This window comes from Papio anubis, chromosome 20, assembly GCF_008728515.1.
Source record: "Papio anubis isolate 15944 chromosome 20, Panubis1.0, whole genome shotgun sequence".
Taxonomy (NCBI): Eukaryota; Metazoa; Chordata; class Mammalia; order Primates; family Cercopithecidae; genus Papio; species Papio anubis.
In genome coordinates this window covers 32,246,444-32,266,550 of record NC_044995.1, presented here as the reverse complement: position 1 = coordinate 32,266,550, position 20,107 = coordinate 32,246,444, and the positions used below count along the sequence as shown (strand labels likewise).

Genomic DNA, 20,107 nt, shown 5'->3' with positions numbered 1-20,107 from the left:
CTGGGTCTGTAGGTACTAATTCTCGGGCTTCCCATGGCCATTGATCTCCCATCACAGTTCCTCCACATACATAACATGAAGTGACACTGAGAGACTGGGCTACATGCTCAGCTAATTGGAAAAACAAATTTCTTGTTTTTCCTGGAATTTCTGGTACTGGCACATTCAGTTCATCATAGAAGGTTTGAAATACCGCCTCAGGTGAGTGTTTATAAACTTCTTTTCAAACCACGATATTTACTCAAGGATCTAGTCCAGCCCCATCAATTCCTAGGATTACACGCTCCCCTTTTTTCCAGTGAGGATCAAGGAGGTTGGTTATTACTAGTTCTAAGGGGTTACACTGACCACTGGTATAGAAAGGGCTACTTTTCCCTTTCCGAAGGTGGACAGGATCCTTTTTATTTTTTACCCAAGTAGCCTAAATGATACATGACCAGTATCCACATTCGTTTTCACACAGTCTTAATTCATGACAAATGTACTTATTTTCTGCCATATAGCCTCTTTCTTAATTAAGAGAACCACATCTTATTCCTAACTTATTACTATTTTTTTTTTTTTTTTTTTTAGGTGGACAGGAAGTAGAATTTATTGGTGAATATTAAGAGGGGCAGCACAGTGGAAGCCCTCATGAGTGCAGGGCCTGCCACTTGTCCAGAGCGCCACGATTGGGAACGTACTTGACCCATCTGGGATGAGCCGCTTCTCAGCCACCATGTCTTCAAATTCATTGGCATTGAACTTGGTGAAGCCCCACTTCTTTGAGATGTGGATCTTCTGGCAGCTGGGGAGCTTGAACTTGGCCCTGCACAGGGCCTCAATCACATGCTCCTTGTTCTGCAGCTTGGTGCGGGTGGACATAACTTGGCCAATGTGAACCCTGGTCACAGTGCCCTGGGGCTTTCCAATGGCACCTCGCATGCCTGTTTGGAGCCTACACTGGGGTAGTGCAAGGTCAGAAACATGAACATCCATCTGAAAGGACTGTCTCCAAGGTCCTTTAGAGCAACCCATACAACAAACAGGCTGCATCACTACCAGGGAAGCTGCTGTTTGCAGCCATTGCACACTGGGCCCCCATGAGGAAAGGAACTCAGTCGGCTTAATTGGCTGCAGGGCTAACTTATTACTATTAATGACAGCACAGGCATCAAACTTCAAGGTGACTTGTTTGGGGACCCCCCCCCCTTTTTTTTTGTTTTGGCTAAGACTTTACTCATATCATTCATGAGTCCCCACCAGTCCTCAGTCCTTAATCTTATTTTAAAAATTGTGGTTGTGGGAGGCTCAGATGGGTCATAACACACATCAGGTTGGTCATTCCCTGGGCTATATACCTTGTATAGTATAGTATTACACAAACAAGATCTTTTTAGAGTCCCGGTACACTTATAATAACCATAAACTAATAGGACTGTAGCAACTTTTTGTCCTATCTCAGTGACTTGATGTATACAGCGGGAACAGCCCTCGGTCTGAGGAAGGTCAGTTGAAGTCCTTACTGTACAAGTCCAAATTTTAAGGAAAATGAGTCCCACAATGAGTTTTCTCATGCTTTGGCCACGCATGGACCAGTCAGCTTCCGGGTGTGACTTGATTCTTCAGAGTCACTTTGCAGGGGTTGGCGAAGCTGCTCCTGCCCACTACAGCTCACAGTCTACTGATGTTCAAGGATGGTCTTAGAGGTTGGGCCCACTAGAATAAACTGAGTCCAATACCTCTACACAGTTATGTTTAACTGGGCTCTCTGATACCAGAAGCAAGGTGGCGGGGTTTAGGGTGTTGCAAACTTCAATGGTTATGCGGGGATTTTCACATAGCAAGCTTTGGCACTTGGTTAATCTAGCATTTGTTAGCTAATGATGTCCTGTGGTATTCATCAAAGTCACCAGAGCATGGGGGGCCTTTATATTCAGGTTTTGCCCAGGGGTTAGTTTATCTGCTTCTTGTGCTAACAGGGCCGTTGCTGCCAGGGCCCGTAGACATGGGGGCCAGGCTTTGGAAACCCCATCTAGTTGTTTTGAGAGATAGGCCAATGGCCTTGGCCAGGGCCCCGCAATCTGGGTTAAAACTCCAACTGCCATTTTTTCTGTTTCTGGCACATAGAGTGTGAAGGGTTTTGTCAGGTCAGGTGGCCCCAGGGCTGGGGCTGACATGAGTTTTTCTTTTAACTCATGAAAAGCTTATTGCTGTTGGTTGTAATATATGTAGTTTATCCAATTTACATTTTTATTAACTGTCACCCACCAAAATATTGACTCAAATCCTGCAGTTATTTGATTTCAAGCTTTAAATTGATCTGGTATTCCCTGTGGGACTCCAATTGTGTCTAAATAGACGTGAGAGTCGAAAGACCCATAAGGGGCTTCTCTTGCTTTATGATATCTTATTTTTCCTCCCTCTGGTTGATGAAATGCCAGGGTGAAAGGGATAGCCAATTGGACTAAAGTACAAGTGCCACTCCAGTTATTCGGCAGAGTGCCCAGTAAAGGTCTACTGCAATACCACCACACATCTGCATGGGGGTGAACAAGGGCTGACTGATTGATAAGCTCTTGAAAATTCTGAAGCTCACTGCATCCTTTCAGGTCTCCAAGGAACGCTAAGTATCCTCCCTGTTGTGAAAAACACGAAGTGAACTTAGTGTTGGGAGATGGAGGCTGGATGGCCCTCGGGGGCTGACCCATAGGGTGCCAGACTTCGAGATATAGCAGAGAGGGCTTGGCACAACTTATTATTCCAGGCTGTAGAATCCTGAAAAAGAGCTACCATGCAGCACATGCCTGGTCAACTGGAGGACCACCTTAGTGGAAAGGGGACAATCTGGGCCTCTGGCCTGCCATATGCACAAGCAAAACAATTGCTTTTGTTTAACATGCGGATGCAATACTTGATCCATTCCAACCAGGCATTTGCGTCTTGGTATCCTGTTTTAATTGCCAAAGTTTGTTTTAAGTCTTTAACTTCTGTGATCCTCTAATAAAATTAATATATGATTTTAGGAAATTACAACAACTGGTTGGGGCAGTCCATCCTTTCTCTTTAGTGGTCCACAGAATGTTGGACCAACTACAGCATAAAAGCTCTACATTGGGGAGCAAGACTCCTGGTTGACACTGGAGTCTTTATCAAAATTTCCCCAGATTAAATGGTCCTAATTTACTAATGCCCAGTCTGAGGAGAGTCAGAAGGGACGGAGGTACTTTTCTGAAGTAGAGAACTGTCTTTGACTTGGCAAGTCCCCACAGGGTATAACAAGGCAAGCATTAAATGCAATAGTTTGAGACAAAATTGACTTGGTTATGTTAATAACTAGATGGTCAGCAATAGAGTGAGGAAAGAAGAAAGAGTAGTAATAGAATGGATGAAAGAGTTAAAAGAGATGAATGGATGAAAGAGTTAAAAGAGATGAAAGAGTTAAAAGTTTTCTTAGCTTTAGTTTGGTAGGGTTTTCCCCTGGGACTATGGCCCATGACTCTGGAGGGGTGGCGCTTTCTTGACTTGGTTGTGACGAGTCCATCCTTTTTCAGCAGTCTTGGTGGTTAGCAACACAAAGTAGGGTCCTTCCTAGGCTGGCTCGAGTTTCCTTTCTTTTCATCTTTTGATGAAAATGTGATCTTTAGGCTGGTGCTGGTTTACTGGAAATTCTAGGGGTGGTACGTGTGCTAAAAGACTTTTAGTTTTGAGGGAAAGGAAAGTGGAAGATAAAGTATACAATTTCTAAGAAAATGACCTCTTGTTTTAATGTGGGGACATCAGCAGTGGACTTTATAGTCCTTGGTGCCTTTCTACTGAGAAATTTCTTTTAGCACCTATTTTTATTAGTTTTTAGACCAAAGAAAGCCAAACACCATTTTATATTTAATAATGCTTCTTGTATTATTTTCATACCAGATAAGCTAAATTTCACCTTTATATTAGTGTGTTATTAATGTTAAACGTAATTTTAATAAAACCTTGTAGACATATTTATCCAATTTTTAATGTTGGACCATAAGGTAAGATTTTTACAGACTCTTTTTAATCTTTTATAATTTTTGTTAAAGGGTAGATTAGTGCTTTAAGAAAAACCTGTTGTGTTTTTACTTTAATGTCCAGTTCACAGAAAAACTGGATGACCCCTTTGACTTTAATATGTTTATACACAGAATTTTCTTTACAATTAACATTTTTAAACTTGCTTAAACCTTCAAAACAATAATTTTTTAACCTTTTAATGTAGGTAAAAATTTACATTCTTATGCCTCCTTATCATCCTTTTACCAAAGGTATATTTTACTTTCCTTATACAACTTTCACATAAACTGTTTTTTTTAATAGTTTTACATTCAGGAGGCCTACTTATTTATTTATTTATTTTTTGAGATGGAGTCCCGCTCTGTCGCCCAGGCTGGAGTGCAGTGGCACGATCTCGGCTCACTGCAAGCTCTGCCTCCCGGGTTCACGCCATTCTCCTTCCTCAGCCTCCCGAATAGCTGGGACTACAGGTGCCTGCACCACACTCGGCTAATTTTTTGTACTTTTTTTTAGTAGAGGCGGGTTTCACTGTGTTAGCCAGGATGGTCTCAATCTCCTGACCTCGTGATCCGCCTGCCTCAGCCTCCCAAAGGCTGGGATTACAGGCATGAGCCACCACGCCCGGCCAATTACTTTTAAATTATACAATATTTCTTGAATAAATTCTTTTTTTATAACATTTTGCTCTTTCACAACTTTCGCAGACAATTCTTTGACATGCCTCAACTTTCTGACTTATTACAAACATTTCTTTCTTTAAACAACCAGTTAATTTATTTCAGGACAAGAATTTACCATATAACACTCTTTTTACATAAATTCTGCCCCTCCTTTTTTCCCTTTTTTCCGAAGATAACCATTCTTTTTTTTTTTTTTTTTTTTTTTTTGTTGAGGCAGAGTCTCGCTTTGTGGCCCAGACTAGAGTGCAGTGGCCAGATTTCAGCTCACTGCAAGCTCCGCCTCCCGGGTTCACGCCATTCTCCTGCCTCAGCCTCCCGAGTAGCTGGGACTACAGGCAACCGCCACCTCGCCCGGCTAGGTTTTTGTATTTTTTAGTAGAGACGGGGTTTCACCGTGTTAGCCAGGATGGCCTCGATCTCCTGACCTTGTGATCCGCCCGTCTTGGCCTCCCAAAGTGCTGGGATTACAGGCTTGAGCCACTGCACCTGGCCAACCATTCTTTTCCAAAGCGAACTTCCTTTATGTCTGTGTGCTAGACTGTCTAAGGCCACAAGATTAGAAGTTACTATAATACATGTTACACTGTTAACTTTTAGCAAACTTTACTTTTGTTGAAAACCTTGTAAGTTTGGGATTTTAATTATCCTTTGCTATTAGTAAGACCTTGTTTTGTCCAAATTAATTTAGAATCGTATAGATGGCTTTTTTTTTTTCCTTCAATTACCTGGGAGGAACCATCCATCCTCCTGTCCTGAAGGGAGTTCCTCCTAGGTCTGGTTGGACCTTTGTATGGTAATTAAGATTTAGATGCCCTGTTAGGAAAACTGGGTTAAGGGAATTTTCAGTGGTTAATGTTAAATCACTCTTTTTTTTTTTTTTTTTTCCCCTTAGGATACTTCTGAACTGGTGAGGTGTGCTCACAATGATGTTTTCTCTAAAAGTTATTTTTTTACTTTCTTCTGTTAGCAAAGCAGTTGCTGCTACAGATTGAATGCATCTGGGCTATCTGGGGGTTACTGGGTTAAGGATTTTTGATAGGAAGGCTACGGGTTTTTAGTGGCCTCAGTGCTTTTGGAATACGCCCTTGTTTACACTGACAACAAAGTGGTATTGGAGTGTTATAGGGTTATGGAGAATACCTTCAATTATCAATTATAAGTTTTAAATTTACCCTGGCTTTTAAAGGAATAGGGTACACTGTTTTTTTCTTTCTTTCTTTTTTTTTTTTTTTTTTTTTGAGACGGAGTCTTGCTCTGTCTCCCAGGCTGGAATGCAGTGGCGTGATCTTGGCTCACTGCAACCTCCACCTCCCGGGGTTCATGCGATTCTCCTGCCTCCGCCTCCCGAGTAGCTGGGATTACAGGCGTGTGCCACCACGCCTGGCTAATTTTTGTATTTTTAGTAGAGATGGGTTCACCATGTTGATCAGGCTGGTCTCGAACTCCTGACCTTGTGATCTGCCTGCCTCAGTCTCCCAAAGTGCTGGGATTACAGGCATGAGCCACCATGCCCAGCCTTTTTGTTTTGTTTCTTAACTACTTGTATAGTTCTTTCTTTCTCTCTTTGATTTTCTGTCTCTTTTTCTCTTTGACTTTCCTTTACTTCTGTCTCTCTCTCTTTCTCTCTTTGACTCCCTCTTTGTCTCTCTGTCTCTTTGTTTCTCTGTCTCTTCCTCTTTCTCTCTCTGCTGGTCTTTCCTTGCCTGTGCCAGCCGCTTATGCTGCTGTTCTCTCCACCACTATGGGGTGAGGGTCTAAAACCTGCTGTAACCAAGTGTCTATGTACAGGAACTGATCTGGGTGCCCTGGCTTACAGGTTACCTTGTGCCATACCTTTGAAACAAGGGACCTGCCCAGGCTTCCTTCTGATGGCCAACCCACCTCTAATGCTGGCCAGTCTATTTCACACAAAAGTTCTAAGTTTTCCTGGTGTCATAATAACACCGTAATCTCCCTTAAATTCTTTCTTGAAAATTTTCAACATAGTTCATACTGGGGTGGGCTTACTTTGTGCCTGACCCATGCTTCTTCGAGACATAACACCATGCTCACACCACCCGCACACCACAAAACAAAGAATTAGGGTAAAAAGGGCACACACACACTTTTACAGTTTACACCAAACCAGAATCAATACCAAAATCAGAGTATCCAGAAATCCAAGCAAGGTCAAAACCAAAACCAAAGTATCAAGCAATCCAAGTCAAGTCAAAAACAAAAACCAAAGTGCCAGTACAGGCACGCCGTGGGTGATCAGGCCACACTTCCACTCAAATGGAGTGGGCAAGTTCCAAAGACTAGTCTTCCCAAGTTTCAGATGTCCAGATTTCAAGTGCCAGTTCCCTCTCGGTGTTCAGCCACTGTGTTGATCCTCTGCAAGGGCCTGCCATCCTGCTCTGGCAAGGTGTTCCATTGGGGAAATTGCCTACCTTAGAGTGCTGTCAGGATCTGCATCACTCAAGCTGGCCAGAGTCCCCCGCAGGAATGCTCCACAGGGCAGGCCGAAGCCGCCTAAGGGGCTGCCTCAACTGTCCGTTAATCACCTCGCTTCCCGGTCAGGGAACCAAAAAATGTAGTAGGACAAGCCACAGACAAAACCCCTCAGACACCGAGTTAAAGAAGGAAAGGCTTTATTCGGCCAGGAGCATTGGTAAGACTCACGTCTCAAAAACCGAGCTCCCCAAGTGAGCAATTCCTGTCCCTCTTAAGGGCTTACACCTCTAAGGGAGTCTGTGTGAGAGGGTCATGATCGATTGAGCAAGCAGGGGGTATGTGACAGGGCTGCATGCACCAGTAATTAGTACAGAACAGAACAGGACAGAGATTTTCACAGTGCTTTTCTATACAATGTCTGTAATCTATAGATAACATAACCGATTAAGTCATGGGTTGATCTTTAACTACCAGGCCCAGGGTATGGTGCCGGACTGTCTGCCTGTGGATTTCATTTCTGCCTTTTAGTTTTTACTTCTTCTTTCTTCAGAGGCAGAAATTGGGCATAAGACAATATGAGGGGTGGTCTCCTCCCTTAGTGGTGCATGACTGTAATCTCAGTTACTCAAGAGACTGAGGCAGAACAATCACTAGAACCTGGGAGGTGGAGGTTGCAGTGAGCTGAGATTGTGCCATTGCACTCCTGCCTGGGCAACAAGTGCGAAACCCCATCACAAAAAAAAAGGAGGACGCTATGGTGGGCTGCTTGGAGTTAGGAGCTGTATCTGACATGAGGCCAGGAGAAGCCTCAGCAAAGCTCACATGACCTTCAATGTTCCTTTCACTCCAAAACATGAGCAAGGACTGTGCCCTTGCTTTCCATTCCTCAGGTGGGGACAGGAAGTGGAAAAACATGCAGACACTAAAGATAGTTTGTTTTGCAGGCAAGGTAAGAAGAACTACAGAGGAAGAACCTACTGCAGACATTTCCCAGGAGACTTTAACTGAAGCATCAGCAAAACTGAAAGGTAATGGGAGAATCTTGTGCCTCTGAGGGTGTCTTTCCCATGGATCCCTGCTCAGTTGCCTTTTACAGGTCCCCTGATTTGCCTGAACTCCTGACCTCAGGTGATCCATCTGCCTTGGCCTCCCAAAGTGCTGGAATTACAGGTATGAGCCACCATGCCTGGCCTGTTCCGTGCATTAAAAAAAAAAAAAAAAAATCAGTGAGAACAAGAAGAAATGTAAATGCTGGGCTTTTCCTGTAAATCCAGGGAATTATGGGACAGTTAGTACCCACCTCCCAGGGTGTTATGAGGATAAATTCACCTTATGTCATCTTTCCAGCACAGTGCTCTGTAGCGTGCTTCTGACCACATAGTACATGCTCCATAAACGTCGCATTAATGCATGTGCACATGTTTGCTAAATGCAGACTTACTCAGACATGAGCTACCTTCTTCAGCCTCTGTGAAGTTTTTAAGGACCAGTAGGGAATGCCATGTTTAGGATAGTGATTGGTAGTTTTTATTTTGGACCAAAAGCATTTGTGTTGTGAGAAGAGTATGGGTTTAAGGAACTGTGTGCTGTGGCACTTTGTCTAGTTGAGTGCTGCTATAAGTGAAGCTTTGTTGATGTTTAAACATAACATTGTATGACTGTATTCCATTCTGAGATGGTATGAATCCATATAGGTGAGAGTAAGTTTATATCTGCATCCTCAGTGTAGGCTGGGAAATTTAAAATGTTTGTTGATTAATATCTTTTGTATACATAAATAACTACATAGGCAAACTCATATAATTCTTTATGTATGTGTTTTTATTATTTTATTTTATTTTGAGACGGAGTCTCGCTCTGTCGCCCAGGCTGGAGTGCAGTGGCGAGATCTTGGCTCACTACAAGCTCCACCTCCCGGGTTCACACCATTTTCCTGCCTCAGCCTCCTGAGTAGCTGGGACTACAAGCTCCCGCCACAACGCTCAGCTAATTTTTTAGTATTTTTAGTAGCAACGGGGTTTCACTGTGTTAGCCAGGATGGTCTCTATCTCCTGACCTCGTGATCTACCCACCTCGGCCTCCCAAAGTGCTGGGATTACAGGCATGAGCCACTGTGCCCGGCCTATGTGTGTGTTTATCTATCTGCCCATACCATCTCAGAATGAGAGTAAGTTTATATCTACATCCTCAGTGTAGGCTAGGGAATTTAAAATGTCTACCCATTGTATTTTCTTTCAGTATCACAGTCTATCTTCTAATAAGAAACCTAGGCTTCTGGCTGGGTGTGGTGGCTCACGCCTGTAATCCCAGCACTTTGAGGCGCTGAGGTGGGTGGATCACTTGAGGTCAGGAGTTCGAGACCACCCTGGCCAACATGGTGAAACGCCATCTCTACTAAAAATATTAAAATTAGCTGGGCATGGTGGCGTGTGCCTGTAATCCCAGGTCTAGGGAGGCTGAGGCAGGAGAATCGCTTAAACCCGGGAGGCGGAGGTTGCAGTGAGCTGAGATGATGCCACTGCACTCCAGCCTGGGCGACAGGAGTGAAATTCCATCTCAAAAAAAAAAAGGATTATGTTTTTTTTTTTTTTTTCCTGTGCTGGGTTATTTTACTTAGCATAATACCTTTCAGATTCACATTGTTGCAAATAACAAGACTTTATTATTTTTAAGGGCTGAATAGCATTTTATTGATACATATACCACGTTTTCTTTCTCCATTCACCTATTGATGGACACTCAGGTTGATTCCATACCTTAGCTATTGTCAGTAATTCACTTCCTTCCCTTTCATTTGTGTTTTTTTTGTTTGAGATGGAGTCTCGTTCTGTCGCCCAAGCTGGAGTGCAGTGGCACGGTCTCGGCTCACAGCAACCTCCACCTCGCAGGTTCAAGTGATTCTCATGTCTCAGCCTCCCGGGTTCAAGCAATTCTCCTGCCTTAGCCTCCCAAGTAGCTGGGATTACAGGCACGCACCACCACACCCAGGTAATTTTGTATTTTTAGTAGACATGGGGTTTCTCCATGTTGGTAAGGCTGATCTCCAACTCCTGACCTCAGGTGATCCACCTGCCTCGGCCTCTCAAAGTGCTGAATTACAGGCTTAAGCTACCATGCCTGGCCAAAAGCCTAGGTTTCTTTCTATGTAAAATGTAAAAAAAATTTAAACTCATAGAAGCAGCGTGCAATAATGAAAAAAAAAAATTCCCTATGGGGTTTTTTGACTGATTAACAGAGCTTCTTCAAGATCTTTCAGGGATTATATTTTCTTCCATATTCTGCATCCTCCTGTTTTTCAGCCAATGGATGAAAAAAGATACAGAGAAGACACATTTGCTTTTATCCCCTTCACTTTCACTCAATATTAGTCAATGTGGATACAGCTGAGAATAGCAGTTTTCTGGCAGGACAGCCACGTCTAAGTAATAAACAACACACTGAAAATAAAGTACCCATCTGTCACAAAAAGCTAATGGATTTTAAGAAAAATAAGTATATGCATCAGTAATTCTTGTGGTAAAGATTCATCTTGTTGATTTCTATTGAGCTCCCATAATATTTGATCAAAAGCTTGCAAATATACAGAAGAAAAGGAATATTATTCTAAGTCAGAATATTGTTATGGTTATTTCGTCAATATAAGTCAATATCCAATATATAGAATAGTTATTTTGTCAATATAAGTAAAAATATGACCTCACACTAATAGTCTCACCTATAGTTGTAATCAAATGCTATTTATTTATTTATTTATTATTTTTATTTTTTGAGACAGTCTGGCTCTGTTGCCCAGGCTGGAGTGCAGTGGCGCGATCTCGGCTCACTGCAAGCTCCGCCTCCTGGGTTCACGCCATTCTCCTGCCTCAGCCTCCGGAGTAGCTGGGACTACAGGCGCCCGCCACCGCACCCGGCTCATTTTTTGTATTTTTAGTAGAGACGGGGTTTCACCGTGGTCTCGATCTCCTGACCTTGTGATCCGCCTGCATCGGCCTCCCAAAGTGCTGGGATTACAGGTGTGAGCCACCATGCCCGGCTTTCAAATGCTATTTTTAAAAATTTTATTTAAGTAATCCCGGCACTTTGGGAAGCCGAGGTGGGCGGATCACGAGGTCAAGAGATCGAGACCATCCTTGCCAACATGGTGAAAGCCCGTCTCTACTAAAAATATAAAAATTAGCTGAGCATGGTGGCGTCCCAGCTACTAAGGAGGCTGAGGTCGGAGAATCACTTGATCCCGGGAGCTGAGATCACGCCACTGCACTCCAGCCTCGGGACAGAGCAAGATTCCATCTCAAAAAAAAAAAAAAAAAAAAAAAAAAAGGTCTATATGTTTGCAGGCAGACCAGATGTTCAAATAAAACTATATAATAAAAATTTACTAATAAGTTTTCAGGACTCAGAAATGTATGGATTGTATTTATAGGTTTTTTTTTTTTTTTTTTTTGGAAATAGTCTTGCTCTCTTGCCCAGGTTGGAGTGCAGCAGCGTGGTATCAGCTCACTGCACCCTCCACCTCTGGGGTTCAAGTCTCCTGCCTCAGCCTCCAGGTGTGCACCACCATGTCTGGCTAATTTTCGTATTTTTAGCAGAGATGGGTGTTGGGGTTCAATCAGGCTGGTGGGAAAAATATTAAAAATAGAGTAATAGTCAAAAGCTGTCTTAAAGGCCTGAGTTTGTATAGCTTCAGATTGCTTGGCTGAAGGCAGCCAGGGTGCAGGAGCCAGAAAGATTAGGGTGCAAGTACAAAGGAATGTGGGAAGTTTATTTTACTAATCTGTTAGTTATGTGGGCTTAAGACTAAGTTTTGTGCTGCCACGGGTACTTTACTGCCTCCTACTCGGGGTTTGGCAGAAGCTTAATACCTGCAAATGGTGTTTGCTTTAGGCCTGGGAAACTGGCCTTTAATCTTTACCCGCTAGTGGTGTTTACGCACAACTTTTGTTAATTAGTCTTACTGAATAAATGCGAACCTCACTATCTGATCAGAGCCAAGTTGCAACTGTTTACAGAACTCACCTTGGAGCCTGTAAGCGGCTCGGATCCTCAGCTGGACTGGCAGAGTGGAATATGAAAGCGCTGCCTCAAGACGGGGTTTCACCATGTTGGCCAGGCTGGTCTTGAACTCCTGACCTCAGGCAATCCACCTGCCTTGGCCTCCCAAAGTGCTGGGACTACAGGCGTGAGCCACTGCACCTGGCCGTATTTTATTTTTCTGTATAATTTTTATTATGACCATAAAAATAAACCTGTAGTCAGTAACAATTTGTACATTTAAAAATAATTAAAAATGTATAATTACACTGTAATTCAAAGGATAAATGCTAGAGGTGATGGATACCTTATTTACCCTAATGTAATTACTACATATTGTATGCCTGAATCAAAATATGCCATATAAGGCATAAATATGTACACATACTATATACCCACAAATACTAATAATAAATTTCAATAAGAAAAAATAAAAATTTAAACTATGGGAACAATATTCTTCAACTCATTTGCAGTTGAAAGCCACTGGCAAAGTGACGACTAGAGATGTTATTCCACTATGCACCAAATAGTATATTGTTACCATCTTTTAAGTACACCCTTGATTAAGGTGGGATAGGTTAAAGTTAGTGGCATAATATTGCTTCATTAAACACACAATAGTCTTAACATGGCAAAAAAAAAAAATAAAGTTCACACATAATTTAACAATTTTTATATGTACTGCATTCTATTACATAAAAGTACAATAAAATAATATTCTCATTTAATACTTTTAACTATAATTTTTCTCACTATAATGTAGAAAACTATTACTCTGAACCCCCACCTTATTATCTTTATTAATAAAGTGATTCATTATAATTTTTGAAAAAAAGTTTTAAAATGGTCTGCCAACATGTTAATGTAGGTTAGGCCATCCAAAAGACAAAGCAAAGCGTCAACATTAAGTCATAGGCTAGGATTATACAAATAGGAACCCCCACCTTATACATTACTTAATATAAGTTAACTACAAAGAGCCTCTCCACTGACATTTTCATCAGGCACCTTACATTTTAATGTCCTTACTCTTCTATAGAAAAAGTCATGATACCCAATAAAAAAAGAATCTGTAGTATCTCTAATGCAGCAATAATCACGTTTTCACGTGTGAATACAATAGGAATAAAATAACAGCATAAAGAAATTTGAAAGCTGTATTACATCATTATTCACTTTTCAAATTTTTTTTTGAGGAAACAAGTATACTTTCAATGTAATTACAATGCTTCAGAAAATCTCCTTTTAGAGTTATATACAAAAACAGTTTTAGTTGTGGATTCGTTTTTATATTCAACACTGATTTAGTGTAATGTCTGAAGTGTCAGTGCCTTAGTTATTCTAGTGTAAATTATTTGATATTTACATAGAATCAATTTTGAATTAAATATTTTTTCATATTTACTGCATCTGCAAAAATATTTTAGTATAAACTCTGTGGTGTTTTCTAAGCTATAGATTTTGAAAAAAAAGTCTTTACAAATTCATTATATTTGCAGGACTCTTCTCCAATATAAATTCCATGATGTTGAACAAAACTGGAGCAACTGCTTCAGGGTTTTCCTCTAGTGCAAATGTGTGCAATAAGATCTGTGATACAAGTAAAGGTACTACAACCCCCTTTATATTTGTAATGGATGATTTCAGAATATTCTTCTTTAAAGGCTTATATTTTCTGAAAGATTTTTTTTTTTTTTTTTTTTTGAGACGGAGTCTCGCTCTGTCACCCAAGCTGGAGTGCAGTGGCCGGATCTCAGCTCACTGCAAGCTCCACCTCCTGGGTTCACGCCATTCTCCTGCCTCAGCCTCCCTACTAGCTGGGACTACAGGCACCCACCACCTCACCCGGCTAGTTTTTTGTATTTTTTTAGTAGAGACGGGGTTTCACCATGTTAGCCAGGATGGTCTCAATCTCCTGACCTTGTGATCCGCCCGTCTCGGCCTCCCAAAGTGCTTTGAGCCACCGCGCCCGGCCTGAAAGATTTTTTGACAGTAATTGCACTTTCAATGCCTTTATTAACTGTGAACCTTCTTCTCTTGAATAAGATGTGAGTAGGAATTAATGGCTTTTCAATATTCTTTATATCTGTACAATTTTTCTCAAGGATAAAAGCTTTCCTGTGAAATAAAGTGTAAACACTCATTAAAAGTTTTGCCATATTCTTCACACTTCTAGGAGTTTTGGTAGCATTAATTCTCACATTTCATACATTTCTAAGGTTTCACACTAATTTATTTTTCTGTATACAAAAGTTGGAGGTGGTAAGCACTGTAGCATCTTTCAGGTTTGTAGAGTTCCTCTTCAGCATGAATTATCGCCATGTCTCTTAAGGATTGAGAACTTGCCGGGCGCGGTGGCTCAAGCCTGTAATCCCAGCACTTTGGGAGGCTGAGGCGGGTGGATCACGAGGTCAGGAGATCGAGACCATCCTGGCTAACATGGTGAAACCCCGTCTCTACTAAAAATACAAAAAAATAGCCGGGCGAGGTGGCGGGCGCCTGTAGTCCCAGCTACTCGGAGGCTGAGGCGGGAGAATGGCGTGAACCCAGGAGGCGGAGCTTGCAATGAGCCGAGATCGCGCCACTGCACTCCAGCCTGGGCGACACAGCGAGACTCCGTCTCAAAAAAAAAAAAAAAGAATTGAGAACTTGTGGCCTGGCATGGTGGCTCATGCCTGTAATCCCAGCACTTTAGGAGGCCGAGGTGGGTGGACCACCTGAGGTCAGGAGTTCGAGACCAGTCTGGCAAACACGGCAAAACCCCATCTCTACTAAAAATACAAACATGAGCTGGGCGTGGTGCTGGGCACCTGTAATCCCAGCTACTCGGCAGGCTGAGGCAGGAGAATGGCTTGAACCCAGGAGGCAGAAGTTGCCATGAGCCGAGATCATGTCATTGCACTCCAGCCTGGGTGACAAGAGTGAAACTCAAACTTGTAGGGTTTCTGTCCAGTATAAATTATGTGTAATAAAAAGCTTTGTCACATTCTTTCTATTTGTAAGGTTTATGTTCCATATAAATTCTCATAGAGTCGAGGGCTGGTTAAAGGCTTTCCCACATTCATCAGGTTTCTCTCCAGTATGAATTATCTTATGCTTATTAAGGGTTGAGGAACATTTAAAAGATTTTCCACATTCTTTGCTATGTAGGGTTTCTGTCTAATATGAATTTTCTTATGTTTATTAAGGGCTGAGGACCAGTTAAAAGCTTTGCCACATTCTTCACATTTGTAAGGTTTCTCTCCAGTATGAATTATCTTATGTTCAGTTAGAGTTGAGAATGCAGTAAAGGCTTTGCCACATTCTTCACACTTGTAGGGTTTCTCTCCAGTATGAGCTCTCTTATGTTTAGAGAGGCTTGAGTACCAAGTAAAGGTTTTGCCACATTCATCACATTTGTAGGGTACATCTCCAGTATGAATTCTCTTATGTTTAGTAAGGTTTGAGGAACGGTTAAAAGCTTTGCCACATTCCTCACATTTGTAGGGTTTCTCCCCAGTATGAATTATCTCATGTTTAGTAAGGGTTGAGGATGAAATAAAGGCTTTGCCACATTTATCACACTTGTATGGTTTCTCTCCAGTATGAATTTTCTTATGTGAAAAAAGGGTTGCAGGATGGTTAAAAGATTTGCCACATTCTCTACATCTGTAGGGTTTCTCTCCAGTATGAATTATCTTATGTGTAGTAAGGTTACAGGACTGCTTATAGGCTTTGCCACATTCTTCACATTTGTAGGGTTTCTCTCCAGTATGAATTTTCTTATGTGTAGTAAGGTGCGAGGACTGCTTATAGGCTTTACCACATTCTTCACATTTGTAGCGTTTCTCTCCAGTATCAATTTTCTTATATGTAGTACGGGTTGAAGACTGGTTAAAAGCTTTCCCATATTCTATACATTTAAAAGGTTTTTTTCCAGTATCTCTTATCCTTATCTTATGTCTGTTTGAATTTGAAAATGTAGGCAAGAATTTCACATATTCATCACAATGAAATATTTTTCTCTGGGTGGTTGTCAAACATTGTTTAAGTCCATTATAACCTCTTTTGTGTACTGGACACTCATCTACACTTTCACAGCCTTTTTTTAACTGTAAATTGTCATGTCCACATTTTTCATACCTTCTTAGTATCACTTTTTGGAAAGAATCTTTTATGCTCTGCTCTGACCAAACATCTTGGGCAAAATGAGAACATATAACTGAAAGAAAAAAATAAAAACACATTACTTCAATTGCTAGACTCAGATAAATACAAACCTAATCTATAAAATTATACAAACTACATAAGCAAGATGACATAGCAAAATACCACAAGCTGTAATTTCTTCCTGGACATATAAGTGTAACAAAAACATACTGACCAAAATACATTTGTAAAAAATTTATAAATGAGTTAAGTGTGTGAAGGACCCCACAATGCAAAGAGCCACATGGAAGAAAAGGAAAAGTCTATTACTTATACCCAACACAGCTCTTCCTGCTCTCCAGTATAACATTGTGCCTTTAAAAGTAAATTGTGGGCTGGGCACAGTAGCTCACATATGTGATGCCAGCACTTCGGGAGGCCCGAGGCAGGTGGATCATGAGGTCAACAGTTCAAGACTAACCTGGCCAAGATGGTGAAACCCCATCTCTACAAAAATACAAAAAATTAGCCAGGCATGGTAACAGGTACCTGTAATCCAGTTTCTTTGGAGGCTGAGGGAGGAGAATTGCTTGAACTGGAGGCAGAGATTGTAGTGAGCCAAGATCATGACACTGTACTCTAGCCTAGGTAACAGAGTAAGACTCTGTCTCACACATGCACACAAAAATGTAAATTGCCAACTCCTGGTTCCTTTTTTAAAAAACAAGAAAAATATTGGCACATACATCTTTATTTCTGGCTTCTAGGGGCTTTTTTAGATACTGGTTAATGTCTCCCACGACATGAAATGGTAATATATGTTGGAATGACACTTTGAGTCTAAAGGTAAATGTTACAGAAGCAAAGAAACTGCTGTATCCCAAACACGGAATGGGTGAAGCAAGTGATTACTGATTATTAAGAAGAAATATGAATAAGCCGATTTAACAACACAAAATTTTAGACAAGACACATCTTAAAAACATGTTTCAGAAATTCCCAGAATCTCTAGCCAAGACAACTGATTTCAGACTATGCCAGGACAGAGTTACATTATAAAGATCGTAACAGGTAGCTTTTTGTTAATGTCCAAATCTCAAAGATTACAATGTATACAAAATATTAGGGCGACATGGCCCCATCAAAAAAATTATAAAATTTTCAAACGCAACAATAAAAAGTGTATAATTTTTAAAATTCCAAATAAATTGAACAGGCCAGGATTGGTGGTCTTGGCATTTGCCTGTAATCCCAGTTACTTGGGAGGCTGACAAACGAGAATTGTTTGAACCCAGGAAGGGAAGCAGTGAGCAGAGACTATGCCACTGCCAGCCTGGGCAACATAGAAAGACTGTCTCAAAAATAAAATAAAAAAGGCCAGGCACAGTGGCTCACACCTGTAATCCCAGCACTTTGAGAGGCAGAGGTACGCAGATCATTTGAGGTCAGGAGTTCAAGATTAGCCTGGCCAATGTGGTGAAACCCTGTCTCTACTAAAAATATAAAAAATTAGCTAGGCGTGCTGGCAGGCGTGTGTAATCCCAGCTACTCAGGCGGCTGAGGCAGGAGAATCGCTTGAGCCTGGGAGGCAGAGGTTGCAGTGAGCTGAGATCATAGCTCTGCACTCCTGGGCGAGACTCTGTCTCAGGAAAAATAAAATAAATGAAATAAAATAAATTGAACAATATTCACGAAGTGAAATAGGAACACAGACAATTACTGAAGATCAGAAAAATGAGGATAACACCAAAAAATATTAAAATAGAAAACAAAAATTGTGGAAGTAAAAAATACAAAAACTAAGTGAAAAATTTCTTAAAAGTAAGAAAAAATGGTGTAAATATGAAAAAGCTGAAAAGGTGAACAAACTAGGATACACCCAAACATATATTTATAACAAACACATATATAAACAAAATTTCAAAAATCACAGATCAGAAAAGAATTTTGGGAGCTGCAAGATAAAAATGATGATGGCCGGGCGCGGTGGCTCAAGCCTGTAATCCCAGCACTTTGGGAGGCCGAGACGGGCGGATCACGAGGTCAGGAGATCGAGACCATCCTGGCTAACAGGGTGAAACCCCGTCTCTATTAAGAAATACAAAAAACTAGCCGGGCGAGGTGGCGGGCGCCTGTAGTCCCAGCTACTCGGGAGGCTGAGGCCGGAGAATGGCGTGAACCCGGGAGGCGGAGCTTGCAGTGAGCTGAGATCCGGCCACTGCACTCCAGCCTGGGCGACAGAGCGAGACTCCGTCTCAAAAAAAAAAAAAAAAAAAAAAAAAAAGATAAAAATGATGGCCATTTATAAGCCCAGTCTTATGAGATAATCAATAAATTTATCAAAAAAATGTTTGCAGGTCAAAAGGAAACTGTGATATTGTTATTAAAGTTATAATAATAAAAAAAAAGCTGTTAAGTGGGAATAGTACCATCAGCAAAATTGTACCACCACCAAATAAAAAGAAGTCCTTCCAAAATAACCAAATGCTGAGAAAGTATATTGGCACTGCATATGCCCTATATATCAAGGATGCTGAAAGGAGTTTTTTTCCACAGAAAATAACATAATGCAAGAAAACAACACATAATCATATGAAAATATGTAAATTTCTGGAAAAGATATGCACATACATAAAAATGGAATTTCTTAACATCATAATGGTACAGAAAACATTTTTAATTCTCTAAAATTTAAAAGATAAAAGTATAGAAATTATTAACATCTGTTAATGAATAGACAACATAAAGATATAATTAGTAAAATCAATAACAAAGTTGAAGGCAGATGTAATAATGAGGAATTTTTGTATGGAACCGGAGTTAATTTTTTACCACATTAATATATATTGTTGGATCTTTTAGAGGTTTTAGGTAATCCCCCAAGGTACTAAGAAAACATCCATATAGATACACAAAAGAAAGCAAGAAAAAAACTCAAAGCATGTCAATACAAAAATCAAAAAAGTTTAAAAAAGAGAAAATGAGACACAAAGATACAAGAATCAAAACAATTATTTTATTAACAGTAAGTTTTTCTCTTTCAGAAAACTATTTAAATATATATAATTATCTTTCCAATCGAGAGACATATTTTTAATAAAGAGGTTCATTAAAAAACTTTAAAAATCAAGATTCAACTTGCCTTTTTACAAGAGTCACTTGAGATCTAATGACAAGAAAAGACTGAAAGTGGCAAGAGAGAAGTAGAAATTTCATGTAAGGCCGGGCGCGGTGGCTCAAGCCTGTAATCCCAGCACTTTGGGAGGCCGAGACGGGCGGATCACGAGGTCAGGAGATCGAGACCATCCTGGCTAACACAGTGAAACCCCGTCTCTACTAAAAATACAAAAACTTAGCCGGGCGAGGTGGCGGGCGCCTGTAGTCCCAGCTACTCGGGAGGCTGAGGCAGGAGAATGGCGTAAGCCCGGGAGGTGGAGCTTGCAGTGAGCTGAGATCCGGCCACTGCACTCCAGCCTGGGTGACAGAGCCAGACTCCGTCTCAAAAAAAAAAAAAAAAAAAAAGAAATTTCATGTAAATATTAACAAAATGAGAGCAGAAGAGGTCAAAATAATATTACACAAGCTACATGTTAAGTCAAAAACTGTCATATTTTATAAAATGTACTTTAAGTCAAAACTTCAAAAGATAAAGAAGGACATTAAACAATATATAGATTAATTCACTGGGAACCTATGACAGATTTTTTTTTTTTTTGAGATGGAGTCTCACTCTGTCACCCAGGCTGGAGTGCAGTGGCGCGATCTTGGCTCACTGCAAACTCCGCCTCCTGGGTTCATGCTGTTCTCCTGCC

The 20,107-nt window shown here is 41.0% G+C and overlaps 2 protein-coding genes and 1 non-coding gene across 3 annotated transcripts in view; all 3 read right to left on the bottom strand.

The window, feature by feature from the left end:
• Positions 1 to 551: 551 nt before the first annotated feature.
• On the bottom strand, positions 552 to 1,750 carry LOC116271743 (60S ribosomal protein L10-like). Its single transcript, XM_031660356.1, has one exon. The coding sequence runs from the start codon at positions 1,033 to 1,035 to the stop codon at positions 592 to 594; it is 444 nt and encodes a 147-aa protein (XP_031516216.1). The 5' UTR covers positions 1,036 to 1,750; the 3' UTR covers positions 552 to 591.
• Positions 986 to 1,119, bottom strand: LOC116271772. The gene has a single exon (XR_004180523.1). It is a non-coding gene; the product is annotated as a small nucleolar RNA SNORA70 (small nucleolar RNA).
• Positions 1,751 to 15,014: 13,264 nt separating the features above from the next.
• The window catches only part of LOC101007196 (zinc finger protein 506), a 504,157-nt gene continuing 499,064 nt past the window's right edge, over positions 15,015 to 20,107 (bottom strand). The window contains 2 exon segments of the mRNA XM_031660354.1: positions 15,015 to 15,313; positions 15,316 to 16,368. Of these exon segments, the coding sequence (XP_031516214.1) occupies positions 15,192 to 15,313; positions 15,316 to 16,368 (1,175 nt within the window). The 3' untranslated portion in view covers positions 15,015 to 15,191.